At 52.7% G+C, this 12,154-nt stretch overlaps 1 protein-coding gene across 1 annotated transcript in view; it reads right to left on the reverse strand.

Moving 5' to 3' along the window:
• CFAP46 (cilia and flagella associated protein 46) overlaps positions 1–12,154 on the reverse strand; it is a 115,371-nt gene that overhangs the window by 7,632 nt on the left and 95,585 nt on the right. The window contains exons 59-63 of the mRNA XM_004374988.1: positions 11,307–11,427; positions 10,570–10,699; positions 5,766–5,898; positions 248–378; positions 24–89 (exon numbers count right to left, since the gene is read on the reverse strand). Coding sequence (XP_004375045.1) covers positions 24–89; positions 248–378; positions 5,766–5,898; positions 10,570–10,699; positions 11,307–11,427 — 581 coding nt within the window. The remainder of the gene's footprint in view (positions 1–23; positions 90–247; positions 379–5,765; positions 5,899–10,569; positions 10,700–11,306; positions 11,428–12,154) is intronic.

The raw sequence follows: 12,154 nt of genomic DNA on the forward strand, positions 1-12,154 counted from the left end.
TTGGCACCCAGCTCCTTCAGTGCGGGCAGGAGCTTGGGGAAGCTGCACGCCTGTAGGTTGGCACCCAGCTCCTTCAGCGTGGGCAGGAGCTTGGGCAGAGGGCATGATGGGTTAGGGCAGAGGTGCACGGTCACTGAGCGCCGCCTCCATCCAGGCCCCGAGCTGCCTGTGCCCTCTCAGCGCCGACACAGTGACCTCGGGCTCCTCCTGGCACCTCAAGAGGCAGGCTCTGTTATGACCCACTTACTGGTGGGCGCCGGGGCTGCTGAGAGGTGGGGCGGGCTTGGACCCCACGCTGGCGGAATCCAGAACCTGCTGCCTTACAGCCGGGGGAGACGGAGAAGGGCACGCCGGTGTCCAGGAGTACGTGTAATGCGTCTGTAGAGCAAACCCGACATCATGAAACAACTCTGAGAATAAATGGCCAGCGGGAAAATGTTTGCAATCCTATGACAGGAAAAAATGGATGTCACATTGTACAAAGAACTAGAAATGGATAAAAAAAGACAACCAGCTAACCCAGTAAAGGAGAAGGGCAAACAATAGGAATGAGGAACGTACAGAATAGGGAGTCCAAGCGGCCACTAAATTCATGAAAAGATGCCCAACCTCAGAGTGAAGAAAATCAATTTAAATAACACACAAGATACTGACTTTTACCCTTCAGATCTTCAAATCTACTTTTAAAATGATAGAATCAGACTGATTGGGGTGTGGAAGGGGCCTCTCAGACACTGCCTTTTGGGAAGTGATCTGGCGGTATTTACTACGATAAAAAACACCCACAGCTTCCGACCTGGCAAAAGCGGTGTCTTGATAGCAAGAAAACCATCACTTGGTAAGGCTGTGTGTTTAAGATGTTTACGGCAGTGCAAAAATGGCGTGGAGGCAGCGGCTGATCTCCTCTAACTTCACCTGGGAAGGAGAATCAAGATCAACAGCCCGAGGCTGATATGCCTCCTCTCTCTGCCATCTTTACCAATTCTGACACTAACCGTCCCAACCACAGCATTCTCCGATTCTCTGCTGGGTGCAATAATTCATTGCAATGGCCACCCAGAACTCACAGACAATACTCAAGATTATGGGTTTTAGTAGAGAAGTAACAGTTACAAATCAGGTTCAGGAACACTCAGGATACAGCTCTTCCATCAGGACAGCCTCTTCCCAGCCTTGCCTGCTGGCACGCCTCTCTGGCCCTTGGCCTCTGCCCTGCTTGGGCTAGTGTTATGGAGCTCCTTTAGCTCCACTGATAAGTGCCCCAAGGCACCCCACTCTGCCAGTAAGCCTTGGCCTGAAGGCACTCAGCTCTAGCTCCACGGGTCGGCAAACCTAGCTCCACCAAGTGCCGAGAAACGCTCGTCTCCGCCAGCAAGCCTCCTGCCGAAGGCACTCAGCTTTCTGGGCTGGGAAGCCCACTGTGCTATCTCCTGCCAGTCTCTCCTGCTGCCGTTTCTCTGCCACCACTTCTTGTCATCTATGATGTTACAGCTCTCTGTCTGCTTCTCCTGGCTCCAGGAGCTTCTCAGCACAGGGATCCTGGATCCAAAGGATGCGCTCCACTCTTGTCCCTTCTTCCTTGGTGGCAGTGAGATCCCCTCTCTGCTCTGGAATTGGCTCTCTTTTAAGCCTAGCAGATAGCAAAACCAACCAGTCCCCTTGGTGGACCACAATCACCTTATTTGCACAGCCCCACGCAGTCTACTTGGGTGGGAGTTACGAGACCATGGCGAGACGAGAGAGGCCACACAAAAGTGATCCGTCACACCGTAGGCCACCCTCTGGCTTTCCCAGCCATGGTTCTTAAGCACCTCCTCCCAGTCACTTTACCAGTCCACAACAGTCATTAACAGTTAGTCCTGCAGTCGGGCAGAGTCCTCAGGGTGAGGTCACTCAGGGACCAGCCATTCAGGTCTGCTGCAGGTGCCCATCTGATCTGGTCAGCGTCTCCACCCTTCCTGGTCTCTGATGAAATTTAACTGAGAGAAGATTATTCCCTTGCTCTGAGCCTCATGAGGCATCAGCACAGCAAAACCTTTAAGGGACTTTCGGTTCGGTCACTGTACTCAGTCCAGCAGTGCCTCCCCCTTAGTCCACTCTTGACAGTTACTGCTTCTACAATTACAGTTTTTACAATCACAACCCTGTTAACAACACTCACAGCTGAATCATGTAATCTTATCAGCGTCTCCCCCACCCATCAGGAAAAGAGGAATCTATTCAGTGGTGATCCTCCCTTGTCCCCCTCATTTTGAGTGCAAACACACCCACAAAAGCATCTAATCCAGTCACTTCATGCCTTTTTCTCCCCCTATTTTGGATAGCCAATTTCTAAACTGTCTGTCTCTATCAAACCAGTGGTTAAGAGCTCAGCTGCTAACCAAAAGGTCGGCAGTTTGAATCCACCAGCTGCTCCTTGGAAACTCTGTGGGGCAGTTCTACTCTGTGCTATAGGATGGCTATGAGTCGGAATTGACGGCAACAGGTTTGGTTTGGTTTTTGGTAACAAACCAGCACTCTGAAGAGACAAGCATGTTCCTGGGTCTTGAAGAATCTTCTGTTCCATTTGGAACTTCGAGCGTCTGCAGCCATAAGCAAAGTTCAGTCCAGGGCAAGCTATCAAATTGCAGAAATCTACACCTGCTCACAGTGTTAAACATCTTTCTCTTCATTCAGTTGGAGTCTGGTCAGCGCATCCCTAGCCATCCAAGCTAGCTCATAAGGGGTCGTGGCCTCAGGCTCAAGAGTTCGCACACACCTCCCGGCATTTCAGACAGTCCCTCCACACTCTGTCATCCCTAGTCCCCTAGGTCAATGGGTTCTAACCATAAACAAAGGAGTCCACACAACTCCCTTTACTTCTGACCAGCCAGCCTTTCCTCTCTCTCTCTCTCATCCCTAGCCCCAGAGTAGAACTGCACTATAGAGTTTCCAAGGCTGTAATCTTTACAGAAGCAGACTGCCACATCTTTCTCCTGCGGGGCAGCTGGTGGGTTCCAACTGCTGACCTTACAGTTAGCAGCCGAGGGTTCAACCGTTGTGCCACCAGGGATCCTCACAAGCAAACATAAATGTAGGTTTTTAATTGCTCTGTCACGTGTTCCACGGAAGGAAGCGTGTTATATGCCCTTTTCCACCCTGAATGTCACACTTAATGTATGTTAGAAATATTTGTACTCGAGAGTATCCTCATTTGTCACCACTGCCCTGTATCCGCTGTATTTCAGGCATAGTTTATTTAATGGCCCCTACTGATGGGTATATGTGTTGTTTCCAATCTTTTGCTATTGCCCAATGTTATTGCAGCTTTTTTTTAAAATCTAGTTAAAGGCAAAAAATGGAACAAACTGGAACATTGTGCAGCTATTGAATGAGAGAGGGTTCTGGTGAGCCCGAGGGTGACATGATGCAAGTTGTGGGATGATTTGTGTAGGAGGATTGATCCTCATCTTGTAAAAACTAAAAGCAATGTTATTGGGACGAGTGTCTTGTCGTGACCAAGTAACACTTGTCTCAGGGATATTAGGGTGAACCATGAGAATTCTATCCGTATATTTGCCACATTCATGGACTGACGGAGAAAAAGCTCACATGAATAACTCAGGGAAGCATTTGATGATGTTAAAACCTACTTATGATTTCAAGACTCTTGGGAAAACAGAAATAGAAGGAAACTTCCTTAAGTTAATAAAGGCTATTCAAAACCTTCATGGAAATCACACGTAATGAAGAATTTTGAGGGTCAGAATCACTGCCCCTGTCCAACCCAGGACCGGGCATCTTGCTCCCTGCAGTAAGGTAGGAGAACGAATAAGAGAGCTAAGGATGAAAAGGGATGGTACACCTGCATTATTTGCAAATCCTGTTAGCAGTTTGGTTGGAATTAATAAGGCAGCTCAACCAAGTTGCTGGGTAAAGGAGCCACATAAGAAAATCAATAGCATTTCTTTATAATAGCATCATCGCCAGAAAACAAAATAGAGAATATTATTTGTAATAGCTACAAAAACTATAAACTTCTAGGAGACAGCAAAGAATGCCCAAGACCTTTACAGAGAAATGTTTTAAGCTGTATTAAAGGACCCAATAGACAGACTAAATGGAGCGTTGTACCATGTTCATGGATCTGAGGGCTTAACATTTAAAGACATAAATTGCCCTCGTGTTAATCTAAGCAGTCAATGCAATCTCAATCTAAAGTCCAGCAGCATTTCTTTGGGAACATGACACACTGATTCTAAACTTTACACAGAAGAATTGCAGCCCCCAAAGCTGAAGTTCGAAAAGGAAGAGCATAAAGGGGGTAAAAAAAAAACAACAACAAAAACCCCAGACCCGTTGCCGTCGAGCCAATTCCGACTCATAGTGCCCCCACAGGACAGAGTGGAACTGCCCCATAGAGTTCCCAAGGAGCGCCTGGTGGATTCGAACTGCTGACCTTTTGGTGAGCAGCCGTAGCTCTCAACAATGTGCCACCAGGGTTTCCACAAAGAGGACAAGGACCAGGTATTAAGACATATTACAAAGACACGATTAAAATCAAGCAGTGTGGGTCTGCACAGGGACGAACATACACGGGATTCCAGAAAAGGCTTGTGTATTCATGGAGACCTGGGGAAACAGGAGAGCATTACAAGTAGGTGGGAAGGAAAAACAGGCTTGGAGTGAGAAGAACAGAGCAGGAGTGCTGCCTCTCACCAGGCCCTGCCGAGGAGGAAGAGACGGACCTCGGCCTCACCTTTTGCGACATCCCACTGGCCACACCATCAAAAGGGGTGCTGGGACGGGTGGTCTTCCTACAGAATGGCCTTGCACCCAGCCGGAAGTTGGAGGATCTGTGACCGAGGGGTCCTGGGTCTTTGTGGTGCCAGTCAGTGACTTCACCCAGTGATGCCTGGTCCAGGGAGGGGCACTGGGTGCTCTACAAAGTCTGCAGGGGGTCTGGACAGCGAAACCGGGGGGTGCACGCAGCCCAGGGAGCCAGTCGTTTTGACCAGAGGCCTGTGTGTGAGAGGTCTGCTGGCTGGACTCACTGGGCTCGTCCTCTCCCAGGCCTGGTTTAGGGAGCGTCCAGGTGAGCAGGGGCAGGCTGCCTTCTCACACTGCAGACCACCAGGACTTAGGGGTGGGTCTCCGAGCTCACCAGCGGGGCAGGACACTCAGGGGTTGGGAACCCCAGCAAGAAACCCTCAAAGCAGATGTGGTGGCCCAGCCCCCTCCATGACCCTCGGCCAAGCTTCTGCTGCTGTTGAGATATCACGGCCCTGCCAGCCTCACTCGGGGCTCCAGCTGCAGTGTTTCGGGGGTGACATGTGCCCTAGAGGGTCATTCCAGAGGCGGTTCCAGGGCAGGCACCCCCAGGTCCCTTGCGTGCCCCACCCCCAGGGCTGGCACAGAGCAGGTGCCTGGACCACGGGGTGGGGGAGTGCCGACCCCAAGGTGCAGGCAGGGACCTGCTGCTTCCACCTTATTATCTTAGCGGCTGTCTCGCCTCATCACAGGAATTAAAATCCATAATGGGAGAATTTAAGAGCTCCCCTGTAATTTGGCCATCAGCTCTGTCCCAGCCATTAGCCGGCAAGCTGGGCATCAATCTAGTCACCCTCTTTGGTCTAAATGAATCGTGATAAAAATGTCAAACAATTAGATGGTGTTGGCCGCGCCACCCGGCGTGATGGAGTGGCGAGGGGGGCTGTGTCCCTTGAATCACCCTGACGGGAGCCATGCTCCTGCTGTGATAACCCCCCGGGCCCCCCGAGCCTCACAGTCAGTGCCGGGATCTGGGAAACCGGGCGTGGGAGTCGAGCTGTCACAAGGTTCCCATCGGGCAGCATGAATGGGGCAGCCCACAGAGCCCGGCTGGGGTGGGCCCGGAGGCTGTGCCAGCTCTGAGTGATGCTGGGGGGGACAGCAGGCAGCCTCTGAGGACAAGACCCTGAGAGGCCAGGGGTCTCAGACACACTTGGCTACTAACCAAAAGGTTGGGATTCAAATCCACCCACAGGCTCCACGGAAGAAAGGCCTGGTGATCTCTGTCCAAAAAATCAGCCATTGAAAACCCGGTGGAGCACAGCTCTACTCTGACATACGTGCAGGCACCAGGAGTCAGAGTCCAATCCACAGCAGCTGGTTAAGTCTGAACCAGGTGGCAGAAGAGGCCCAGGAGGAAGGGCTCCATGTCAGTCCGCACAGCATGGCCTGGCCCAGGATCTGGGGCTCCACTGCCCAGCCCGGACCCTACTCTCTGCCCCCCATGGGGTCCAGCTCTTTGGGTGGGCTGGGGCTGGTGGCTGAAGCCTGGGAGGGAGCTTCCAGCAGCCCCACTCGACCTGCCTGTCCCCAGGAACCCGGGCCTTTTTTTTCCTTAAGGGTGAAGACGTATTGAAAATTGATTTCTCTGTTGGAAATGGGCTAATTAAACGGGTTGTTTCTAGCTTCATCAGCGTCATAATAAAATGAGAGGACAGTGGGGTCACCCGCGGCATGAAGTCATACTGTGCGTCTTAATGCGAAGGATCGTTAATTGAATATGGATGGCCCTTCTCGGAGTTGCTGAGTTATATTTCAGAGATATGGGATAATGATGCCATTTAATCATTTTTACAAGATATAAAATTACTGGCTTCTCTAGGAAGATTATTAAGGAAAACAATTGTTCACAGCAATTGAAAATAGAGTTTTAATTATTTAATACAGGGATTAAACTAGTACAGACCAACATCGGATGAGGAACTTAATAGAAATTTATATACAAGTGGCTGTGAACGTTTGAGTTTTATTAACCCACCTAACGTCTTCATCCAAATGAAGCTGGAAGGCCTGTTTTAGCTCTGATGTGAATTAGCGGCTCAGCTCGAGGTGGGAGAGGGCGGCCGGGCAGGCAGGGGCGGGATCCAGGAGGACGGTGGGGGCAGCCTCGGCCCCACAGAAGACCTGCAAGGTCTCAGTGAGGAAGTCCAGGGAGAGCGGCTGGAGCCCAGAGTGCCCAGGCCAGGGAGCAGACCTGCAGGACCAAGCCAGGTTCTAGAGCGCTACTGCCCCATGGAGGGGGCGCCATGGGTGGCCAGGCCAGGTGGGGAGGCTGGGGTGGTGGGAGGGGAGCTGGGCAGGGGCTTGGCTGGGCCTGGATAAGCCGTCTCCGAGGACCAAGGAACAAGGCAGTGTGCCCACATGGGGCAGCAGTCTGTCGGGGGGCGCTGTGACCCACAGGTGAGAGATTCGGCCCTGGATCCCGAGTAGGGGGTGGCCGAGCGGGCCCTGACCAGGACACCAGGTGACCAGGTGACTGGCTCCAGGCCCGTGCTCCCTGCTGGGCGGGCCCTCAAAAATGAGGCTGGGGATGGGTGGAGCCCTTACCTCACCCACAGATGGGAAGGGTCGCAGACCCTGTGGTTTGCAGGCAGCTCATTCTGAGGGAAAGGATGCTTTAAACCACGATGCTGATGTCAGAATCCAGAAATGGGAATGGAGAACCAGCCTCACTGCCAGCCGGCTGCCTATGTGGGCCAAGCGAGGGTGATTTTCCTTTGTTCTACGATTCTATATTTTCCAAATTTCCTACAATGAAACATATTGTTTAAAAAACGCTTTTTTATTGTAAAAAGTATCTATAACACAACATTTGGCAATTCAACATTTCCCTGCGTGCGACTCAGTGGGACCACCTCATCCACCGTGTGTGCAGCCGTCACCAGAGTCCCTGGCCAACCTCGAATTTTTTAAATGTCGAAATCACTATTTTCAAGACATAAACGAAGTAAACCAACATTTTAAAATGTTGATTGTTCCTAAGGTGGACAGGGCCAGGCGCAGAGTGGGGACAGGAAGGCGCCACCCCAATGTCTGTGAGTGTGAGTGGCTCAGGATGGGGTGCAGACCCTGCCTGTCCTCCTTACATCAGTCACCCCAGCCGGGGGGCCAGGCCCCGGGACACCGTACCCTTGAGTGACCAGCCACGGGTCACAGAGCTCGTCCCAAGGCTGGACCAGAACCAACCCAGATCCTGGCCACAAGCCTTCCTCCAGCCACTTTTACTCAGCTGTGACGTCTCCTGGCAGAGGGGATAGAAGCTCGGACCCCTGCTTGCCGCACACACGGGTCACCTGACATCTGGGAATGTGGATGCAGGATCTCCTGGAAACTTGGGGCCCTCTGTGCCAGCGTGCCCCGTCCCTGACCCGCCCCGTTCTTTCTGAGCATCAGGGACCTGGGGGCTGGTCATCCTCGCCCGGGGAGCAGCCCACTACCCAAATTACATTCTGTCTCCTATTATTACCAATAAATTCCAAGTGATCTTTCTTCTCCTTATAGTTTTTAGGGTTACATAAATTTCACCTGAGCAATTTTTTCGCACTTGAATATATTACAGAATGCCACTTCTGTTACAGAAGCTAATTGATAATGTGATTTGTTATGTTGCTGGAGCATAATTCAGAAAGTTATTTTAACGCCCGTGATACGCGGAATAGCACTCACTGTTTCATATTTCTCATACGAGTGGACACGGTGGAAGGTGAAAGATGGGCTGTTGCAGAGATGAAATATTTCCAGAAGCTTTTATTCTTGTTGTTTGGGTGAGTGCCAACATCTTTCTAGAAGAAAGCTCATATTTCCAACGTTGCTTGATTGGAATTTATTTCCTGCTCATTAGTTAGTGCCTTTCTTTCTTTCTTTTTTTTTAAAAAAACTGTAAGCTTAAGGGTATATTTGAAAACGGAAATATCTTCAAACAAAATGGAAGAGAATCACAATCTTTCAGGAAGTTGCAAAATGGTACACAGAGTGGTGTGTACCCTTCACCCAGCTTCCCCCATGGTTACATCTCACATAGCTGGGTTGTTGTTGGGAGCCAGCTCCAACCAAAACATTGCCCAGTTCTGCGCCATCTTCACGATGGTTGGTATGTTGGCCACTGTGTCGATCCACCACACTAAGGGTTTCTCTCGTTTTCGCTGACCCTCAACTTTACCAAACATGATGTCCTTTCTAGGGATTAGTCTTTCCTGAAGATGTGTCTGAAGTAAGTGAGCCGAAGTCTCGCCCGTAAGACAAGAGTAATACCACCCTACAACAACCCACGTACGATCCCGTTGACTGAAGCGGAGGTTGTATCCAGCGCTCACTGCTCTCACAGCAGCCACGTGTGTTGAGGGGAGGGGTGGGGGAGGTGCTCTGTGCAGTTTCACCCCAAGCATGCTGATGTCACCACCACCACAATCCAGACTCGAACCAAACACGTGTTCACCATGTTAGGTGTCGTCAAGCAATCCTACAGGACACAGTAGAACCACCCCACCGGGTTGTTCACCATACGGCCCAGGAATTGCACCCCTGGTCTTTTGTCCCTGAGAAATGAAGACTTATGTTCACACAAAAACCTGTACATACAACTAGATGGTGCTCAGCTACCACCACCGACTACTCTGACAGGGATCACAATTGACGGTCCCGGACAGAGCTGGAGAAAAATGTAGAACGAAATTCTAACTCACACAAAAAGACCAGACTTACTGGTCTGACAGAGACTGGAGAAACCCTAAGGGTATGGCCCCCAGACACCCTGCCAACTCAGAACTGAAGTCACTCCTGAGGGTCACCCTTGAGCCAAAGATCAGACAGGCCCACAAAACAAACAATAATACATGTAGCTTAACCGTGTATACAGGACTAAATAGGCACACCAGCCCAGGGGCCAGGACAAGACGGCAGGAGGGAACAGGAAACCTGGATGAATGGAAATGGGGACCCCAAGGTCGAGAAGGGGAGAGTGTTGACACGTTGCAGGATTGGCAACCAATGTCACAAAACGATATGTGTATTAATTGTTTAAAGAGAAACTAATTTGCTCTGTAAACCTTCCTCGAAAGCACACACACACACAAACAGAAAAACCCGTGCACAATGGCGCACAGCCGTTCTGTTCAAAATAGCAAATGTGCAGGGATGCGATTCCCGGTCTGTTGGGAGCTCCAGGCTGAGTTTTCTAAGCACCTGCCAAGCTGTCTTCAGAGGGCTGCACGTTCCACAGCCCCCCAGCAGAGTCTGGGGGTTCCCGTCTGCTGCCCCCTCACCGGGCCTTGGTTGTTGTCATGCGTTTCTATTTAGCCTGTCTGGTAAGCGCGTGGATAGCTCGTCATGGTCTCGTGCTTTAAGTCTGCTGGGCTGTCGCACATCCTGACCCAGGAGGTCTTGGCACAATCGCCCCGAGTCTGGGAGAATGATCACCTCCCACCCATGCCCCCACACCTAGACATACTCATGTGTCCCTGTGCCAGTTCAGTCCTGGGTCCCGTACCCCAGCTGGGGCAGAGCCAGGCTACCTGTAACACCAGGAAGTCCGCAGACCAGGGGTCAAGGTGGCCTGGGGCCGGGCGTCCTGGAAAGGCCCTCCGAGGCTCACCTCTCCTGGGGCTCATCTTGTCTGTGGTGGTCACTGCAGGAGGTGCTGATGCTTTGGTGGAAGTGACCTTCCGCACGTGCTCCAGGGCCTCTGAGAGTTGGAGATGGCCCCTCACCTCCTTCCTGTCTCCCAGCTGTGCTGGAAGCTGCCCACTGCCCCTGCACACCCACTTGGTCTTCTCCGACCCTGGGAGCCAGCCTCAAGGCCACATCTGCTTTCTCTTCAGTTACTTCCTCCAGGAAAGGGGTTTGGGGCTGCCCAGGCGCCTCACTGCCCTTGCCCACCCCCGGCCTGACAGCCCTGCAGGAGGGTGGATGTGCTGAGGGAAGGGCAGGCGGACTGCCGGGCACGGTAGTCAAGGGGGCACAGAGAGCTGGTCCGGTGCCGTGGGTGGCCAGGTTGGGGGGACGTGGTTGGGGGGGACGTGGTCAGTGCCTAGCAAGGGGCAGGGGTGGGTACACCAGCCTGGCATGGGGGCTCCAGGTCTTCTGGGTGGGAACAGACACCACCACAGACACTTCTGCTTGCTTGTTTATTAAAACACTTCAAAAGCTAACTTCTCGTCGTAACCGTTTTTCTTTCTGAGAAGCAGAGCAGCAGCAACTCCAGGCCTCTGAGGTGACCACAGGGTGGGGGGGGGCCCTAGGGAAAGGCATTTGGGGGCTTCCCAGAGATTGAGACCGGGGTATCCACATCTCTCTTGAGTGTCCCCTTTCTGTCCCCACCCCCGTCCCCGGCACCGGGCAGGCTGGGTCCCCGCCGCACTCCTCCCTCCCGCCCCGCTGCACCCCCAGAGGACTATCCTTCCCCTCTAGGGCCAGTGGTCGCGGCTGAGGGGGAGGCCAAGGGCTGCCCTGGGCAGGACGGGGAGATGGCAGGGTCCGAAAGCCGGGCTCCGCATCGTCACCCGATGGCTTGGTGAGGCAGCCCATATAGCACCAGGTTGAGGGCGGTGGGGAGCAGCTCCGGCCTGCGCAGCTGCCACCGGTGGGACGCCAGCATGTCCTTGGAGGTCTGAGAGGATTCGGCTGGGGAGAGTGGGACGAGCTGTTGGCACGAGGCTCTCTTAGGGCAGAGGGTCCCCTGCCCCGCTTCTCCTGCCCAGGATGAGGGGGCTGCCTGCTGGATGGGGCCCACCCCCAGACCACAGCCTCTCGCTGCCCTCCTCGTGGGTAGCGAGGCCCGAAGCTCCTCCCACCCCCCCACCTTCTGCCCTGCACTGCGATGGTGAGAGGGCAGATCTCGGCGTCAGAGCAGCTGGCTCCAAGGCCCCCCTGCAACAGCTGCCCTGACAGCCCACTCAGGCCAGGTGACCCCCAGTGATAACCCGCCTTGTCTCTTCCTGTCAACTCCTGCTTTTCATGTGTCGCACGGCAGGGACAGAACCTGCAGATCAGTGCTTATCAGTTCTGCCAGGGGGTGGGCCCCCGGGACCCCCTTCCTCTATTAATCGTAAAGCAACACGCTGCTCTTCCTCGTGCCAGCAAAGGGCCGGGGGTCCTGTCCCTACATCTGCACTGTGGTTTCTGTTAGGAAGGAGTGTTGGGTTTGGTCCACCTTCGCCCTTCTTGATACCTGTTCACCCATTCATTCAGTCATGTGTTCACTCACTCACCCACCCACTCATTCATTCGTTCACTCGTGTGTTCACTCACCCACGCACTCATTCATTCATTCACTCATGTGTTCACTCACTAACCCACCCACTCATTCATTCATTCACTCATGTGTTCACTCACCCACCCACTCATTCAT

This window comes from Trichechus manatus, unplaced genomic scaffold (assembly GCF_000243295.1).
Source record: "Trichechus manatus latirostris isolate Lorelei unplaced genomic scaffold, TriManLat1.0 scaffold00031, whole genome shotgun sequence".
Lineage (NCBI taxonomy): Eukaryota > Metazoa > Chordata > Mammalia > Sirenia > Trichechidae > Trichechus > Trichechus manatus.